The sequence below is a fragment of the Sprattus sprattus genome (genome assembly GCF_963457725.1).
Source record: "Sprattus sprattus genome assembly, chromosome: 5".
Classification (NCBI taxonomy): domain Eukaryota; kingdom Metazoa; phylum Chordata; class Actinopteri; order Clupeiformes; family Clupeidae; genus Sprattus; species Sprattus sprattus.
Window position 1 is genome coordinate 26416053 of NC_137924.1, and position 20194 is coordinate 26436246.

General features: G+C 40.3%; 2 protein-coding genes across 5 annotated transcripts in view; both read right to left on the minus strand.

The window, feature by feature from the left end:
- The window catches only part of pla1a (phospholipase A1 member A), a 10341-nt gene extending 3293 nt beyond the window's left edge, over positions 1–7048 (minus strand). The window contains exons 1-8 of one of the 4 annotated variants that reach the window (XM_080839964.1): positions 6971–7048; positions 6574–6843; positions 5387–5603; positions 3421–3598; positions 3122–3230; positions 1341–1442; positions 960–1052; positions 575–760 (exon numbers count right to left, since the gene is read on the minus strand). In XM_080839964.1, coding sequence (XP_080696090.1) covers positions 575–760; positions 960–1052; positions 1341–1442; positions 3122–3230; positions 3421–3598; positions 5387–5603; positions 6574–6643 — 955 coding nt within the window. In that variant the 5' untranslated portion in view covers positions 6644–6843; positions 6971–7048. Of the gene's footprint in view, positions 1–574; positions 761–959; positions 1053–1340; positions 1443–3121; positions 3231–3420; positions 3599–5386; positions 5607–6573; positions 6844–6970 lie in introns of all 4 variants that reach the window. The other 3 variants (XM_080839965.1, XM_080839963.1, XM_080839966.1) reach the window with 3 other exon arrangements.
- Positions 7049–9674: 2626 nt separating this feature from the next.
- Positions 9675–19079, minus strand: LOC308365367 (3 beta-hydroxysteroid dehydrogenase/Delta 5-->4-isomerase-like; the record flags this gene model as incomplete). The annotated part of the gene is made up of 3 exons (XM_080838760.1): positions 9675–10483; positions 10772–10936; positions 18929–19079. The coding sequence occupies 3 exons, from the start codon at positions 19077–19079 to the stop codon at positions 9675–9677; spliced, it is 1125 nt and encodes a 374-aa protein (XP_080694886.1).
- Positions 19080–20194: the final 1115 nt, after the last annotated feature.

Genomic DNA, 20194 nt, shown 5'->3' on the forward strand with positions numbered 1-20194 from the left:
ACACACACACACAAAGCACAATGACATCAAATGCCTTTGGTATACATTAGGGCTGAGAAACCCTATCAGTTTGACATTGTATCTCCACCTACATAAGCAGCACGCTAGGCAAACTGACTCTGATCTACATACTTGACTACTTGCTTAGACAGTGAGACATGGAAAAGGACCTTGAGCATAGTCTGAGGTTTCGGTAAGTTACCTTATAACAGTAACAGTAAATTATGGATGTAATGACTATAAGGCAAGACTGGATGAGACTGTTAAATTGAACTTAATTATTTAATTAGCCCCACTTCTTTATAATTAGGATATGGGACTAGAGGTTGTCCACAACTCTATGTTGTCATAAATCTGATGTGTTGAAAGAATTTAGATTTCTACCATGAAATGTGGCTACTTTTGTGCAACAATAAATAAATAATAATATGTCATATGATTTAATATGCAGGCAGGCCTATATTAGCCAACTCTTTTACAGTTACCTTTTCACAAAGCTTACCCAACTCCACCACAAACGTCAACAAATAACTAATACATTACAGTGTTCACATTCGTTTTCATATTTCATTACCGATGCGAGGACAGTTCCCATCAAAAGTACTCTGGCAATCTAAGCAGTTTCCCGCTAGGAAGTCATCGTAACTGGAGCACGGGAAACCCATCAGGGAGCATGTGCCGTTCAGTGCGCTTATGTAGACGTGCAGCGCCCTCATGTGGTCACAGATCACATAGCCATACACTGGGAAATAGATAAGAACTGACAACATACGTGCGTACTAAGGCAGAAATAAGGTAGGGACTAAACCAGCTGAATGATTATTTATACCACGGATAGATTAGTCAGGGAGCTGGATTCCTATTCCTTAAAAAATGTTTACACAATCCTACTATGAATTTTGGCACATGATTACACATTCAAAACTGCTGTACACAAAAGTAAACCAATCTGTACTTACTTGATGCGAACCTTGAGCGAGCACATCCTGTCTGGTCCATACCCCCATTTAGGAAGAAGTCAACATGCCCAACAGGGATGGAGATACCGAAATCTACCACGTGAGTGAATTTCCGTTGAATAAGCAGTTATTTATGAATGATGTTATTAGGGCATCATGATGTTAATGTACAAGCTTCAAACTCATTAAAAGAGTTAGCATTTAGTTATTAAACATCATAATTAATGAACCATCCAAGTTACTATTATTCAAAACAAAGACTGCAATTAACAAAGCATAAAAATGTAAATGTAAACATGTAAATGTTCGCATTTAAGCCAAGCTTTATGTTAACTTTATGTACTTATGTTATGTCTGATGCAGTTAACTACATTTTCTTACAGTCCGAATCGGTGTGGATGGCCTCAACAAACAGAGCATCAGAAGGGTCCAGTCGGTCGTACACATCGTTCCCTTTAAACATCGGCCCTGCTGGGTCCAGACCTAACCAGGGGGCCCATGAGAACAGGGGACTCATATGGACATGTGTATGTAAATAAGTATTAATATATTTGGACATACACTACAGGAAATCTATCAAGTATCAAGTCGACGTCTATGGTGCTTTCATAATGTCACAAACATTGCTATCCTATTGTCAGTGCTGGCCTTTTTTTATAAGAATAATAGCTGGACAAGCGTCGACCTACTGTGGTGAGTAAAGCAATTCTGGCAGAACATTCTGGACAGTTGTTTTTGTTTGTCTGGCCTCTTTGTACTCCCCCGACACCCTTTACCCCTCTCAAACTTGGCAAGATACAGCTGCTGTTGTTGTCTCTCTTTTTGAAAGCCTCTTTCACACTCCCCCCAAGCAACACACACACACACATACAAACACCAGCTCCCACAACTAACACACATACACACAAAACACACACACAGACACACACACACACACTCTCTCTCTCTCTGTCTCTCTCTCTCACACACACACACAGTCACACACACAAACACATACATACACACACTCACTCACTCATACACACACACACACACACACACACACACACACACACACACACACACACACACACACACACACACACACACACACACACACACACACACACACACACACACACACACACACACACACACACACACACACACACACACACACTCACTCACTCACTCACACACTCTCTCTCTCTCACACATACTCACACACTCTCTCTCATACATACACACTCACACACACACACAACGAACTGAAGAGTGATCTGTAGTGACCCTCATTGTCTGGCTGAGTGTTTGTCCTTGTTCCGGACACTCAGAAGCCTGTTTCGGCCCCATCAAGGCCATCGGTCTCTCCTCAGTCAATGGTAATGAGGGGGCAGCCTCCTCCCTTTCGGCTCCCAGAGCCAAAGACGCACAGAGCCAGTCTGTCACTAGGCTAATGTGTGCCGGTTGGGGGCTGTGGGAGCCGTTGATTTATGACAAAAATAAATCTTTGTTTCAGCGAAATCTTCTCGCATTAGTGATTAGCAAGGTCATGACGTCAGTTCCCAGAAAGTGACTGATAGTGTCAAAATCTGGATCGTTTTATCAAGGTGGCATGAGATATTGTGGGAATGTTCAGCGTGCAAGGCGAAACCGTGTGAGTTAGATGTGGACGTCTTCATGCATCATGCATGTTTGTTTACATTTATTTTCCTCCTCAAAAGTGAGATCTCCCAAAGGATTCAGCAGACCTGATTGTTGTTGTCACTCAGACTATTGTGCGGATGCCGGAGTTATGTGGGAAACCAAGACAAGCAACGGCTCAAACTGACAACTTAACGTAAAAAAACCACAGTCCATTGCATTTGAAAAGTGGATGGTATGCCTTGGTTTGTCCATAATTGCCTACGCCATTTGGAATAGCAAATGGGAGTGAAAGCCTCAGAAGACTACATCTGCATCAACAACATGTGGATGGATCTACAACATCTGGATCTACAACATCTACATCTACAACATCTGGATCTACAACATCTACATCTACAACATCTGGATCTACAACATCTACATCTACAACATCTGGATCTACAACATCTATCAACAGACTACACCAATAAATTATCTTCCTGAGCATGAAGCAGATTCAGAAACACAGCAGATGCTGTAGTAGACAGTCTTGGTACCTGTGATCCTGCCCAGCTTTCCTTCGAATAGTGTTCCTACGAATCCTGCCACGTGGGCTCCCAGGCTCACCCCGATGAAGTGGAACGACTCCAGTGTACTCCCATGGTTCTGGCTCATGAGGAGGGGAGAGTAATGTACAAACAAAACAAACAACAAACCAACAACAAACAAACAACAAAACAGAAGAACAATAAACAACCAAAACAGACTGTGAGTGTATATGCAGATACTATGTATCTATCTTATGCATTGAGTTCTATTCTCTTTAATCAGAGGACCTAATTTGGTGGACTCTCACCCTGAGATGGTTAATGATAACTGATATATCTATGGCAACCTCCTTGTAGTTCTCCACAACCCGGTTGTAGGCGAAGGAGGCGGTGTACACCCAGTCCACCACCAGGACGTTCACGTCCCCTGCCCTGAGCAGGGCCTGAGCCAAAGCCATCACCCAGGAAGGTTTACTGCCCAAAGCCCTGAGAGAGAGACAGAGATAGAGATAGAGAGAGAGAGAGAGAGAGACAGAGACAGAGAGAGAGGGAGATAGAGAGAGAGACAGAGAGAGAGAGAAAAAGAGAATCACAGACAGAGGGAGAGAGAGAGGGAGATAGAGAGAGAGCGAGAGAGAGAGAGAGAGCGAGAGAGAGAGAGAGAGAGGCAGATAGAGAGAGAGAGAGAGAGAGAGAGAGAGAGACAGAGAGAGAGAGAGAAAGAGAATCACAGACAGAGAGAGAGCGAGAGAGAGAGAGAGAGAGGATATTGAAAATATTCAAATCAATGGAATTCAATCATCAAACCCATTGCATTATATGGCAGCGAGGTGTGGGATACACAAACTCAACAAGACTGGACAAAATGCGACAAACATCCCATTGCAATCCTGCATACACAGTCTTCCAAAATTATCCTCCGGGTGCAGAGTAAAGCTCCCAACTCTGCATGTAGAGCTGAATTAGGTGAATATCCTCTACTGTTAAGTATTTACAAACGAGCCCTAAACTTTAGTAAACACATCAAAACAAGTGACCCATTCTCCTTTTCCTACAAAGTCCAAGGCTGGGTGAACCATCAAACACTCAGGACATTACACCACCATCACCTCAGCCTAAAGGCTCACATATAATTAGACCAAACCAAATTATGGTGACAGAAAATACAGAGATCACTTGGCAAAACTAACAAAATCCCAGAACAAACTGGAAACATATGTATATCTTAACAGACAGTACACTGTGGCAACCTACTTGAAAACAGTGTCTGATACAAAACTGAGGAGAACACTAACTAAATACAGACTGAGCACAACCTGGCAGTAGAAGTAGGCCGGCACAGACAGACCTGGATGCCGAGAGAGCAGAGGTTGTGTTCTTACTATAACCAGGGAGCAGTAGAGACAGAGATGCCCTTATTCACTGCAACTAATACCAAAGTCTTAGAGACCAATATTTTGCAAAAATAATACAAATATTCCCAGAGTTGCTTCATCAAAATGATCTGGAGAGACTCACGGCTCTACTAGGAGAGAGGGAGGACTGCTTAAGACTGGCAGCAAGATATGTAGCAGCCTGCCATGAGTTTCACAGTTCTGTGAACCCCCTGTCCCACATGGCTAATATTTAATGTTTATTAATTAATTATTAACTTGTTATCTGTTTATATCCTATGTTACCTTATATAGTTCCTCTTGTTCCGCTTGCCATTTGTATTGTTACTGCTTATTGCTTGTTTTATTTATTTATGTTCATTTCAATTGTATATTTTGTGTAAATATGCTTGGGCAATTTTGTATTGTATGCAGTCATGCTAATAAAGCAATTTGCATTGAATTGATATATATATATAGAGAGAGAGACAGGCAGACAGAGAGAGAGAGAGGATTGAGAGAGAGTCTATTTGAGAAAATGCAGCCCAAAGGAAAAAGAAGATTAAAGCATTGGAGAGAGTATGGTTCTGAGGCATCATCCCCTAACAGAGAAACAGTGTGTTTGGGCCAATCAGCTCTGAAATGCCACAAATGTTGTACACAACTCTGACACATACACACACACACACACACACACACACACACACACACACACACACACACACACACACACACACACACACACACACACACACACACACACACACACACACACACACACACACACACACACACACACACACACACACACACACACACACACACACACACACACACACACACACACACACAGCTCCGGGGATGGCCACAGGTAGACAGGCAGCTCCTTGCCCTCTCTCACCTGAAGCCGTGGATGATGATTTTAGTGGGGAGTGAGGCATTGAAATGTGTGCTGGAGTGTGTTTCGTTCAGGGAATCGTGTGTGAAGAGGCTGGCGCAGTCAGCATTCCTGCGTGTGAGCAGCAGGTACTGCAGCTGCAACTTGGGCCCCTCTCTGTACTCCTGCCAGGTGGTGTGGTTGAACCCCACACACTCAGACCGGGGCACCTCATCGCCACCTGCTGGATGGGGGGGACGAATGTCAACAAGAGGAGATTGGTAAAGTTGTATGATTTTTCATACGTAGATTTTTATAATTAACAATTTTTTTCTCAAAAGACTCTTTGTTGTCATTCGATTTTCGTGAGCGATTGAAGCTCCTAAAGAGCGATTAATAAGAAATTAGTAAATTAAGTTATTTTAGTCAAGACCAGATTAGCGCAGAGGTAGGATAGAGCTATGGAGTGTTTTGTGACGCACTGATTAAATTCTCTCTGTTCAACAACTACCACTTTGTTTTCTACTCTGAGAATTAAAAAAGGCCCTTCTCACTGTTGATTCTTCACTGTTGTTTATTTTATAAATTAAAGAAGCAGTAAAGTAGCGAATCAAGAGTACAAATTCCCCAGCCCCTGTTTCGTTATGCAGCTCCAAAACATACAATCTCGTGCTATTGACTGATAGGGGAAAAATACTTGTTAGTCTCAAATCTTAATTCCATTTTCTGCTGTTGATTGATCACAAGGCAGTCTTTAATCCCATGCTTCACATTAATTTGTCAGTAATCAGTAATTTGTTCTGTAACTATAAAATAAAAACATGCAACGTGCACTGTACAGAAAATATGCTCGCTGACTGACTCTGTAGACTATCGCTTCCCGTCAGAGGCAGTTTGGCAAGTACAGTTAGAACAGTTATTGTGTAATTCCATTCCCAGAAAGTTTGAGTGGGTGGTTTTGGCATTGGCTTACTCGGACTTCATCAATAACCTGAACTGTTCAACATGTCTAAAGGGCTGGTCGCTAACACCGTTCTCCCACACCTCTGAAACCTTTCCTCCCACTCAGTCATATACGTTATAGTCACATCTGTAGGAATTTTCCTGAAACAGATCAGCTCGTCTGACAATTTTGATCTGGTTTATACACGTCCATGGTAAAAGGAAGTATTTCTGGCAGACAGGAGTTGCCAGAGTTCTGGTGTACTTACCCAGTACAGTAGACACACAGACTAACAGGAAGCTGAGTAAAGTCGTTGTTGAGTTGAATTTCCAGGCCATTCTCTGGGTCAAACGAAGTTTGATTCAAATGAATATCAGAAAGAATGAATTATGAAATACTTGTTTTAGGGAACATTCCTTTTAATGTCTTAATTGAACAACCAAGTTATCCGCTTCCTTTGGTCCAAGCAAATGCCAGTCTCTTCATAGAAAAAGTGACCGAACACTTTTACAATCTTCTTATCGTCGGATTTAGCAATCTGCAGAGAAACATAGTACAAAATCCATTTAAAGGTGCAGTGAGAGAAATTCATATGGTGAAAAAACACATCACACATCCATTAAAAAGGTATCTTCAGGAGACTCAGTCACATTTCTATCCCATACCCTAAGGGAGGACCCTGTACCGGCAGCAGAGCGAAGACAAACAAACAAGTGCCATTTGGATTCTTGCAGCTGTCCGTTCCAATGCTCTCATTGGCTCTGAAAGGCTCTGTTTGTTTGCACTCAGCTGCTGGACTTTTGTTCCAGCACCGCTATGGTCCTAGTGTCTCTTGCAACATCTGTCTCATTGGCGAGTGTGAGAACTGCACCGTGGTCCAGACGGTAGGTCACATATGAGGGAGTTGTGTCGACCGACCCCCTGTGTTGCATTTGTGCGGGTGTGTTTTTGTTGTGAAAAAATAATCGTTTTGTGTTGTGTGTAATTAGAATTAGGGTAAGAGGAGATTAAGTCCAAAACTACCAAAGGATTAAAAGCGCATGGTTCCTGACTCATGACTCATTTGAAAACAAAAGGATGCAGACGTGCCAGATGATTAAGATTGTTATGTATGAGTGAGTTCATGTGTTCATCTTAAAGCCTGTGGACCGTCTCTGTGAAGCTACTGCAAAGACAACCACCTTGCACATGAAAGTGAAAAGCCACTTGGACGTTCCTTCTGGGCAGTGATTTCACACAAAGGCAACAGTAAATTGATGTGACCGTAGTGCTTTAGTGCAGATCCATGCAGTGCACATGGATCTCAGTGTAGATGACCATTTTGAAAAGGGTAGGACTGAATGATGATATTTAGCGTTCACCTTCCGCCTTTTGGACTCCGACCACATCTCCCTGATAGGACATACATTTCATTTTCTAATGAGAAAGTTTATGAATTGTAAGGGGCATTTTGCATAGTAAACATAGCCATATAGGCATGCCGCTTCTGACGGGGTATGGCAACTTTACATTAACACAACCTGCAGACCTGCAGTACACCAGATCTCCAAAGGTAATATATGACTATTTTGATAAGGCTAGGACTGAATGACGACATTCAGCGATCACCATCCGACTTTTGGACTTGGACCACATCTCCCTGAATTTCTGTTTACATGTTAAGTTTGTGTTTGTCTATTTTGCTTATGTGTTTGAGTGTATTGTGTTTCTTAAGCATATGTTTAATGTTGTGAAATGGTACTACTGTATACACTAATTTAAAAGAACTGACATAGCTAAGGCCCACACATTCATTTAACACATTTATTGCGAACAAGTCTGTGGTTCTGTGGTGTCGCTACAGCATCTCTGTGGACCCTGGTTATCACAGAAGGCCTCGGCATAACAGAAGGCAGCGCAACCTGGGTAACCTCTGCTCACTTCAGCAAACCTCATCTGCTATAACCTCCTTCTCTGTTGGCCTGTGGAACTGTCAGTCTGCAGTCAACAAAGCCGCTTTCATTTCTGGTTATGCCAACCACCTCTCCTTAGAGCTCAGCTCTCAATGAGACATGGATAAAACCTGAAAACAATGCTTGACAATCCAAACTCAGCTGACTTCCGGACCCTGGTTCAATCATTTGACCTACAGGTCCCCACTCCTCCAACTTACAAAGCGGGAAAAGACCTTGATCTCATTCTTGCTCGAAACTGCACCACGGACCACCTAATATACTACCGTAACATGGAGTTATTAATATCACGTCGCCCCGTAAGAGCGGGAAAGTGAATTTAATATCGTTGACCGCAAGGGCAGGAGAGAGAGACACAAACACACACACACACACACACACACACACACACACACACATGGCTGTGTGCATGGGTGGCTGTGTGAGTTTGGCGCGAGCTCAAGCACGTACGCATTTACATGGCTGCAACGCGGTTTTCCCGAGGTATATTAACACATCACATTTAATTCACCATTGTCACCGTTCACCTGTTTTATAACCTTTACGATCCATGTCCTAGCGCGGTACACAAATGTACCCTCTGTTACAGCATACAACCCCGGTTAATTCATTCATACATACATACTCACACTTTCACCCAGCACTCCTGGACTGCTGGTTCTTTGAAGAAGCGCGTGCCACTGAGGGGTGGTATTTCTCCACGTCCCACGGGTGAGAGAGATGGTCCATCGATATCAAAATTGACTCCTTATCTATTTTTCCTTCCAAAACAGCAAGTAAGTATGCCACCCAAATTTTTTCTATTTCTTATGTAAAATAGCATTTATTGTTACACTAGGTCTATTAGTGTAACAATAAATTGCTCATAGCTTGATTGTTGTCTCCCTTGTACGTCACTTTGGACCAAAGCGTCTGCTAACTGAATGTAAATAGATAGATAGATAAATAAATAGATAGATAGATAGATGGGTACTTCATTAATCCCGAGGCAAATTTAGAAAATAGTACCGTTCTTTTCCAAAAGGATCTTTTTCACATTTCTGTTGGTAAAGTGGAAAGTAATAGACTTTGTTTAAAGACAAATGTAGACCAAAATATTGCCACACCGTTTAATATTGTTCTTAAACAGAATATAATTACATTCAAACTTTTCCTCAAATAAATGTCAATTGCTGTAGATGTAAATTGGGTAACTTTATTTGGATTGTCCACATAGGTACAGAGACTTTTACAGATTGTTTGTTGAAATTCAAGTTCAGTCTTTCTAATTGTTTACTGAACATCGACTTGACCAAACCCAATCCCTGACCCTAACCCTAACCATGAATTGATGTTAACAGTCAAAACTTCTTTCAGTGCGGTCTAGCAAAACAATGTACCCATTTAGACTGACTGGTTTCTTTTTAAACATTTTAAATCATTTGGCTTTCATTTGTGCTCTGTCCTTGGCCAGCATTAAGGCCAGCCAATCAGTGGTGATCTTGCGAGCCTCCTCCCAGCCGTATCGCGGTGTGTATCCCAAATCCCTCTTGGCCTTCTGGTAGGAGAACGAGAATTTTGTGTTCAGCATCATCAGAAGATGCCTGTTTAAGGGCGGGGTGAATCGCATGAAAGGTCGGAGCATCATCTGCAGCATCTCCATGAGGAAGCAGAAGAGGTAGAGGACGGGGAACGGCAGGGTGGGCCGTTCCTGGATGTCGAAGCCCAGCGGTGCCAGCACGACGTGGTGCAAGTCAGAGTAGCTTACTGGCGGCGTGTCGTCCGCCACGTAGTAGAAGTTCCCGCCGACCAGCGCCCTCCTCCCGGGGTCCCGCAGGGCCCGGGCGGCCTGGAGGTGAGCGTAGGCCACGTTCCCCACGAACACGGGGTTGGCGAGCGCCTCGCGAGGGGACATCCGCCTCAGCACATTGCCGTTGCGGATCCCGTCACGCATGTGGCCCAGTGTGAAGCGGCAGCCAGCGCCAAAGATGTACATGGGACGCAGGGTGCAGGTGGCGAGGCGGCCCCCGTTTCGGAGCACCTTCCCCTGGGCCTGACGGCACAGCTCCTCAGCCTCCTTCTTGGTCCTGCTGTACGGACTCTTCAGGCAGGCGGAGTAAGGGGTCTCCTCGTCTCCGTTGACAATGGGGTCGCCACGTGGATTGGGGCCAGCCACCTCTAAGCTGCTGGTGTAGATGATGGAGCACACGTTCTCCTGGATGCATGTTTCCAGAAGCATCTGGGTCCCTGAGAGACACAGAATTAACCAAGACGCTCTCTGCAGGACTTTAAAGCAGCAGTACAGAGTTTTGTTATAGAAGTAACATCAACTACCCTGAAAGTTAGCATTTACATTCAGTGATTTGGCAGACGCTTTTCATATATGTCTGTAATTTTGAGTTTAGGGATTGCCCTGGACAGATTTCATGCTCGTTTAAGTAAAGGCATTCTGGGAAGGTTTTTGTACTATACAGTATATTGCTCAATACTTCCCCGTATCACCTGTGACAATAACTGCCACTTGCTCTTCTGTACCTTTGACATTGACTCCATGGAGTTCACTTTCATCCACTCTTCCCGTGACGTCGATGATGGAGGCAGTGTGGAAGATAATGGATGCTCCCTGACAGGCTCTTCTGAGTAGATCAGCATTCCTGATGTCCCCTTCAAACACGCTGACAGTCGTCTCACCCCTTTTGTCTGAAATCATTTAATGACAAACGCACCATCAACCAGTCAATCAACCAGTTAATCAATCCAATCTCAATAATCTGAGATCTATCTGGTGCATGTTCAGTAAATGATGATTTTTACAAATGAATAAAGCAGCTTGTAAGCAGATGACATAGTTACTCTAAATCAACTTCACATTCCAACAAAAAAGATTGCTTAACATGATATACAGCCGCGGAAAAAATTAAGAGACCACTTTAAAAGAATTATCAGTTTTTTCTGGTTTTACTATTTATTGGTATGTGTTTGAGTAAAATTAACATTTTTGTTTCATTTTATAAACTACTGACAACATGTCTACCGAATTTCAAATAAAAATACTGTCATTTAGAGCATTATTTGCAGAAAAATGACAATTGGTCAAAATAACAAAAAAGATGCAGTGTTTCCAGATATTGATATCTGAGCTCTTCCTAAGTTAAAGCATTAGTTTTGTGTAGTTTAAAAATGAATATGAACTTGTTTTCTTTGCATTATTCGAGATCTGAAAACATTTAATTTATTTTTACCAATTGTCATTTTTCTGCAAATAAATGCTCTAAATGACCCTATTTGGTAACACTTTATAATAACCCTCCATAATAAACCATTTATGAAGCATTTGTTCATAGTTTGTTTATCATTTACAAATCGTTACCCCAACATTTACAAACGTTAGTAATGTATTTGTAAATGAGTGGTAATATATTTATGAACCTGTTTTCTAATGATCTATAAGAGTTTTTTATAAGGACATTAGTTAGCGATTTATAAATGAGTGTAGATGTATTTATGAACATGTTTCAAATGATTTTCTAACGATCTAAAAGATCATTTATAAGGACATTAGTAAGCTATTTGTAAACGAGTAGTCGTGTTTGTATGAACATTTTTCAAACCATTTTCTAATAATTTATAAGATCATTATTAAGGTATATAATAATGGTCTGCTCACATTTTGTAAATAATTTACAAATGATTAAGCAAGCAAGTTTCAATGAGTTAGTAATGATTCATAATATCCTTTATAAGGTATGTGTGCTGATGGTCTGCTCACCATTTATGGGTCATCATGAATAATCTTTGTCATGCATAAAAAAAATTAAACATGTAACACGAATTACTTTGATTTAAAACCCATTCATGTTCCTACAGCGGGGGGCAGCCAATCAGGTGGGTACTAGATTCATCAAACGAGGGAGTCGGCACACAAATGTCAACTTGTTGCAGAGATGAGATGTGCTTATAGACGTGTTGCACACAATGAGCTCGGCAAGGAATACCCCTGCCGTAGACGAATCGGTTGAGGAGGATGCGGCGGGAACGTCTTCCGCCGGTAAGTTGCAAGCCAAGCTTATGCACATGAGAGCCTCGGTGGTAAGCTAGCTAACCAGCTGTAAGAGCTAGCTAGCTAGCTTGCCTATTGACAGCTATTGATAGTTAGCATCAACGTGTTCAGCTGTCTCACGCCTGAGTGTCGTTCCGATAGGCATTAATGTCCATATTTTGATATTTACTACCTAGCTGGTAACCTTAGACGAACAAAACTATTTCCCTTCTTGCTGAATTTGCATATGATTAACCTTCATTATTGGAAATTAGCGGTGTGAAAATTTTTATTAAAAAGTTGTATTCTTTCCCCCAAACATTTAGCTAAGACCACACTCGCTCCTAATGCCCAATTGACGTCAACTAGACTGTGCCATGAGCTGGAGATGGACTGGCAGCAGATGCTGAAGCATGACTAAAAAGAGGGACTTCCAGAGGGAACAACTGGCTATGAGTGAGTCAATTTGCCATATTTGACAATACACTTGGGAACTTGAAACCTTTTCGTGCCAGCCCATACGTGCCTTCATGGTCTAATACCACGTGCTTATAATCTCTTATGCTAACATAAAGTTAACATTGTGTTTCCGTATGCGTTACTGATGATGTAAGTGCATAATTGTATGTTCCTGCTAGCATGACTCTCTTCGTGTTTATTTTGATTAACACACTAGTGGTTTAATACTAGTCATTTCCTCACGTACGTTTGCATCGACCTGTTCTGGCCTGTCTCCTACACTGTACCACGGAGATCCACGTGTTCGGATCGTGGTGGTAGCTAGAGTTTAGACTCCCAGGCAATGCCTGTATTTTCCATTTGTGGTCTTAGAGCGCCATTTTGTGGTATATTTATGTAACTGCATTGTAATTCTAGTGTTTATAATACACTAGTGCAGGTGATTGGTATTACAATTATTATTTCAGTTGTTTGCATAGCAAATCTGTATATTGCATAATAGTGAATTATATATTAAAAATGATTAATATGTAATTGCACAATGGTGAATTATATATTATAAATAATTAATAATTACTATGTAATTATGTATATTGTTAAATATTAAGGATATTGGTACAGGTTGCTCCATATGTATATTTATTTTCTGTATTATGTATTTGTTTATTCTACAGAAAGCCAAACTTTAATTAATAATAACTAACTCATTATGATATTTTTAATACAGTAAATAATAAAACAAAAAACAGTAACGGGATGATTTTCAACTCAGAAAACTATCTTCCAAAGACCATCACACTAGTACCACCCACATGCCTATATTTTCCACTAATCATCCTCGGTCATTGTCTGTTTTAAGCAGCAAGAAAAAAGGACAAGGGCAGTCAACAAGAGGCGAAGAAAAGTCAGTCGCAGAGAACCGACTCAAGCGCTTCATCCAAGTCAGGGCCTGATTCCTCCAACGCGTCATCCGACTCTTCTTCCGACTCCTCTTCCTCCTATGAAGAGCTCAAAGAGAGCGCCCCCCAAAAGGAGGAGCTCTCTAGTTTTACACAGAGGTGTAAGGATGCCCTGGAGGAAGACTAAAGCATTGTAACCATATTAAAAGCATATAAAGAGTCTATAATAAATAAAAAAAACTGGCTAATCCCCTTATTTAAAGTTCCATTGTTGTTTTTGCTGTTGTGTTTAGCATATTAGAATGTTTAAATGTGAATTTATAGTTTTTTAAATAAATGCTTTCCAATTTCACTTCATTCCCTCAATGCTGTGTTGTGTGTTTTTGCCATTGATATGTTTAACAACCTAACGTTTGAGGTCATTTTTGGAGTTTTGCTGCAGAAGTGTCGACTAATGGCATGTCCCTCAGTAACAGGCCATTTGTAAATGCTTATAAAGTATAGACAGTGCCAACTTTATATCAACCCATGCAAAACACTTTACTAATGATAAGTAAATGGTTTATATAGTATGTTCCTCAGTAACGGGCCATTTGTAAATGCTTATAAAGTATAGACAGTGCCAACTTCATATCAACCCATGCAAAACACTTTACTAATGGTAAGTAAATGGTTTCTATAGTATGTTCCTCAGTTACTGGCCATTTGTAAATGCTTATAAAGTATAGACAATGCCCACTTTATATCAACCCATGCAAAACATTTTACTAATGGTAAGTAAATGGTTTCTAAAAACCTATATTAAGCATAAACTAAGGTGTTACATGTGCTCACATATATTATTTCACGTATGAATTGGACGATAGCTTATGCATGACAAAGATTATTCATGATGACCCATAAATGGTGAGCAGACCATCAGCACATACCTTATAAATGATATTATGAATCATTACTAACTCATTGAAACTTGCTTGCTTAATAATTTGTAAATTATTTACAAAATGTGAGCAGACCATTATTATATACCTTAATAATGATCTTATAATCTTAAAGATGGAAAGAATAAAGGAAAGAAGAGTAAAAGAAGGAAAGAAGAGTAAAAGAAGGAAAGAAGAGTGGAAGAAGGAAAGAAGGGTGAAGAAAGGAAAGAAGAGTGGAAGAAGGAAAGAAGAAAGGAAAGAGTGAAGAAAGGAAAAAGAGTGGAAGAAGAAAAGAAAGAAGAGTGAAAGAAGGGAAGAAGAAAGGAAGAAGAAAAGAAAGAAGATTGAAGAAAGGAAAGAAGAGTGGAAGAAGGAAAGAAGAAAAGAAAGAAGAGTGAAAGAAGGAAGGAAGAGAAGAAGAAGGAAAGAAAGAAGAGTGAAAGAAAGAAAGAAGAGTGGAAAAAGGAAAGAAGAGTGAAAGAAGGAAAGAAGAAAAGAAAGAAGAGTGAAAGAAGAAAGAAGGGTGGAAGAAAGAAAAAGAAAGGAAAGAAGAGTGAACAAGATTGGCTCCAGATAAAGACAGTAAAGAGAGAGTGAAGAGGGAAAATACTGAAAGAAGAAAAGAAAATGGAGTGAAGCAGAGAGATGGAGTGTGAGAGAAAGTAGAATGAGAGGGATAGAGTTGAATCAGTACAGTTGAATGGAGAGGAACAGAGCCTTGGAACATTGGCGCAGGTGTCAGTGAAGCACAGGTGCAAGCCAGTTTAATAACCCTATTATGATGTCATAATGGCCCAATGTAAGTCAATGGGAAAATTTAGATTAGTTTTTCTTTAATATCTTAAAAAGTATAAAGTTCAGAAAAATTAAAAATACATAGCATAAGTGTCCTTCACAAGACCTTCGCAGCAAAGTTTGAATGAAGTTTCTACTTTAAGCGGTTCGAGCTGAATTAATCGCAGAAGTCGGTACAAAGAATAATAAGCAGAAGAAGAATAAAAAGCCTAGGAATAACAGTACAGGGCATTTCATGCACTGTAATTAGAAAATGGTTTGAAAAATGTTGAAACATGACTACTCGTTTACAAATAGCTTACTAATGTCCTTATAAATTATCTTTTAGATCGTTAGAAAATCATTTGAAACATGTTCATAAATACATCTATACTCATTTCAAAACAGCTTACTCATGTCCTTATATATGATATTATAGATCATTAGAAAATCATTTGAAAAATGTTTGTAAATACATTAATACTCATTTATAAATCGCTAACTAATGTCCCTATAAAAAACTCTTATAGATCATTAGAAAACAGGTTCATAAATACATTACTACTCATTTACAAATACATTACTACGGTTTGTAAATGTTGGGCTAACGATTTGTAAATGATAAACAAACTATGAACAAATGCTTCATAAATGGTTTATTATGGAGGGTTATTATAAAGTGTTACCCAATATTTTTATTTGAAATTTGGTAGAAATGTTGTCAGTAGTTTATAGAATAAAACTAAAATGTTAACTTTACTTTAACTCATACCAATAAATAATTAAACCAGAGAAACTGATCATTTTGAAGTGGTCTCTTATTTTTTTCCGCGGTTGTATTTGGTGCTTGATATCTGCATAGAAAAGCAGTGTTCTGTCTTAAATGAAATTAAATTTAAATTCAATTTGCTAAAACAATAATGACTCCATTCAGCTGCAGATAAAAAAAAAGAAAAATTCATACAATTGAAAACTCTGAAGGAGCAAAGCTTCTGTAGTGCAACAGGCTGAATGAATGGCCTTCATCCTCAAGGACCAAGTTAGGGAACTAGCAGAGAGGAGGGGTCTGTGCCGACCTCTTTTTGAAGCATCGAGAGAGATTAGGGATGTGAAAGACGGGTTCTGAATGAATCCTCTACTTCAGAGAACTGAAAGGAGAGGTCATGGCTTGTCTCCACATTAGGGTGGAGAGAGCCACTGCTATTCTGATTAGAATGTAGGGTGCTTGCATATTCAAAAGGGAAATTGTTATACGTATGATAATCCATCCGGAACCCTTTCCCACACCTCCATACACTCTCTTACATACACTAATGCCTTCCGCCCGTCCACCTGCCTGGCAGTTTTAGATATGCACCACAAAACCTGCCTAGCAACCTGTGACCAAGAAAAAATAAATCATACAGATTATACATATCTACGCCAATAACGTTACTGCTTGTGTATATCTAATCTTTTAATTTTATTGCAATCTATTTTATGTACTTTGTTGCTGTATTATAGGCAACATCTTTGTGTCACGCTGAGAACTGAAGCGTGTGAAATGTACAGTGGTGGAATGAAACGAAGTATTTTTATTTCGTTACTGTACTTCGTTACATTTTTACGTATCTGTACTTTACTTAAGTAAAAATAATAGTGCATACTTTTTACTTTTACTTCGTTACATTTTGCAGCTATTATCTATACTTTTACTCCGCTACATTTCTACAATATGTGTCGTTATTCGTTACATTTTATGAACACAGTTTCGCCAAAATGTTGCCTACACAAAAATATGGATTGCGTTGCTTTAGGACGTTTCAGCCAATCAGGTGGCTCTATCAGCTCCAATGACAGCAGAGTGTGTATTTGGCACTGGCAGCACTACGGTAGCCTTGCCTGTTTTGCTTAAACATTCGACAAACAGCCTGACTAACAAACAACTTTTCAGCATGGATTGAGAGTCAGCCTCATCTGAGGACATGTTCAAGTTCAGAGGCCACAAGAACAACTCGTGGAGGTTTCAGTGCGTTTCCTGTCTACCTCAAAAAAGGAGTTGCTACCCTTCAAAAATTCGCCTTCAAATTTGGAGAAACAGGTCGAGTTATGTAGCCTGGCCATTACCAGCCTGTGACTCTATTTCATTCCGTCTTTCAGTCTGGGCCAACCCAATGCATTTTGGTTTCCGAGATGGGCGGGTGCTTATCTTGAGGTTTAAAATCATTGGAGTTCCCTTAACCAATCAGCAACGTTTAGTAAGCATTCGGTAGATTAAACTCTTCCCAAAGCCAGTTAGGAGAAGAGCTACGACGTCCTTTCCAATCATAAAACTTACAAGAAAATACTCTTGTTCTCCTTTTAATTTTCTGATGTTGAGACAACTTTTCCGATAGCTTTTCGTGTCTTTTCCTCCAAGGCGAGTTTTGCGTCACAGCTCTGAACTGTTCGCTGATTGGTCCTGCAAAATTTTTAGTTCTGGAGACGATTGTCAATGGGGTTGGGCCAGACTGAGTATGAGCTTGAAATCAATTCAGGCGGAAATACGTAGGCTGGTGTCACCAGGCTACGAGTTATGCGGAGTTCTTGCTATGCTAAGTTAATGTCTATGACTTTTGCATATCGTATGTGGTTACTGACATGATTTTATACTGTTATCTAGCAAAATACATGTGGACAAACAGCAATAGCATCAAAATTACACGATTGTACCTTGATTATTTATTTAACGTAGTGGTAAGATAAAGCTGGAAGTTTAGCAATGTCAAGCTAACGTGAAGATTTGCCTTTTTTATTGACTGGTTATTGCCTGGCATGCAAACTTAATGCCTAGTCTTGGGTTACTCAATATGTTTTTTTCCTTCCTTTTCTGCAATCAATAGAGCATAAAACTCTGCATTGACCAGTTTAACAACTCCATTTGTTTTTCATATTTCCATTTTTTACACGTTTACAATTAAATAAAAGATTAAAAGATACAAAATTGTGTCTTTATTGATTTGGCTTAATGGTATTAACTTTACAAATAATCCCTTGTAGATAACTTGTCATCTGCAGAATTATAAAATAGAGTGTGAACAGTTTTACAGACAATAGGCCCAATAAGTACACCAACCTTTCCAATTAACAAATGTTGTTGCTTATAATTATTACTAGTAGTGACATCTGTAGAGGCATTTATTACCAGTCGCTATTTCTTTATCAAAATGGCACAGCCTAGACATTGAGAGACAACCTATTGCGTGAGTACGTTTACTTTTACTTTTAAAGTAAATTTAAAACTGAGTACTTTTTACTTTTTACTTAATTAGGATTGTTGATGTAGTACTTTTACTTTTACTTTTACTTTCATTTTCCTGGGTACTTGTACTTTTACTTAAGTACTAAACTTCAGTACTTCTTCCACCACTGGAAATGTAATTGAAATAGGATTTCTGCTGCCTGCCGCCACTCAAAATGCTGCCCATTGCTTACCTGGGCATGTAGGCAAATTGCTTAAATCATTATATAATAATCAGCTAGCTCTATTTTTGTGACGATGACATGACGTCATACAAAATTGCCCCACCAGAAATGTCTGGCTAAAATTGCCACTGCTCAGGTATAAGATGAAGTTTACCCTCCAGGTTCCGTACGAGTTCCGGTTGGACAGTCTTGTCCAGCAGGCGGATCTCAGCCAGCTTCTCCTCTTCCAGGAGCAACTGGACCAGATGCTTCCCCAGGAACCCGCACGCCCCCGTCACCACACACACGTCTCCCGACAACGACATGGCCGTCCGCCTATCGTCCTCCCTCTACACTACAGGTGTCCTAGTCTGCCCTCTCTACCCTAGTCAAGTCTGAACACAGTCTGTGTCCTATTGAGACAGTTTCCTTGTGTGCTCTAAAGAAAAATCTCCTTGAGTGTCCTTATGCAGCCTGAAGCAGTTTTTTGGGTACGAAGAAGTGCTCCAGAGCATGGGAATCTCAGTCAGGATTGGCAGGCAGGCGTATTTATTCAGAGGGCAGCTGCTGATAGCTCTCTCTTTCTGCCACGTCCAGGTAGTGTAGCCACTGTTCCTTCAAATTTGAACTTGCAAACTATGCTTCTAACTGTATCTTTAGGGACATTCAGTGCTTTTGCTATCTTTTTGTATCCTTTTCCTTGTTTGAGCAAGACAATGTCTTTCACATTTCTGATAGTGTAACACAGCCAGTCAAAGTCATCATTTCCATCAGGACACCAAGGACATACAGTTGCAATCAAAATGTTTCAACCCCAGTTGCACATCCCCAATTAGGTTAGTTGACAAAATATACAATTTCTCAGCTGTTTGCAATAGACAAATTACACAATAAATGTTGAAGTAGTTCATTAAAACTAATATTACAAGGGTTTTTATCCAAATTCAACACAAAATGCTATTTTGAATGAGTCTCAAAATGATTCAACCCCTTCATGACAAGCATCTTCAGTACTTAGTAGAGCACCCTTTTGCTGTTATGACCTGCTGCAAACGTGATGCATAGCCAGACACCAGCTTCTGGAAGCGTTCCTGAGGAATCGCAGACCATTCCTCATGGGCAATGGCCTCCGGTTCAGGAATATTCTTGGGTGTGCGTTTTGCATTCGCATTCTTCAAATCCCACCAGAGATTTTTGATGGGGTTCAAGTCAGGCGACTGTGACTGCTACTCTAGAATCTTCCATTTCTTCTTCTGAAACCAAACCTTGGTGGACTTTGAGGTATGCTTGGGATAATTGTCCTGCTGGAAGGTACTCTCTAGGGACATTCGGTGCTTTTGCTATCTTTTTGTGTCCTTTTCCTTGTTTGAGCAAGGCAATGATCTCTTCTCTGAACTTTTTAACAGTCTTTCACATTTCTGATAGTGTAACACAGCCAGTC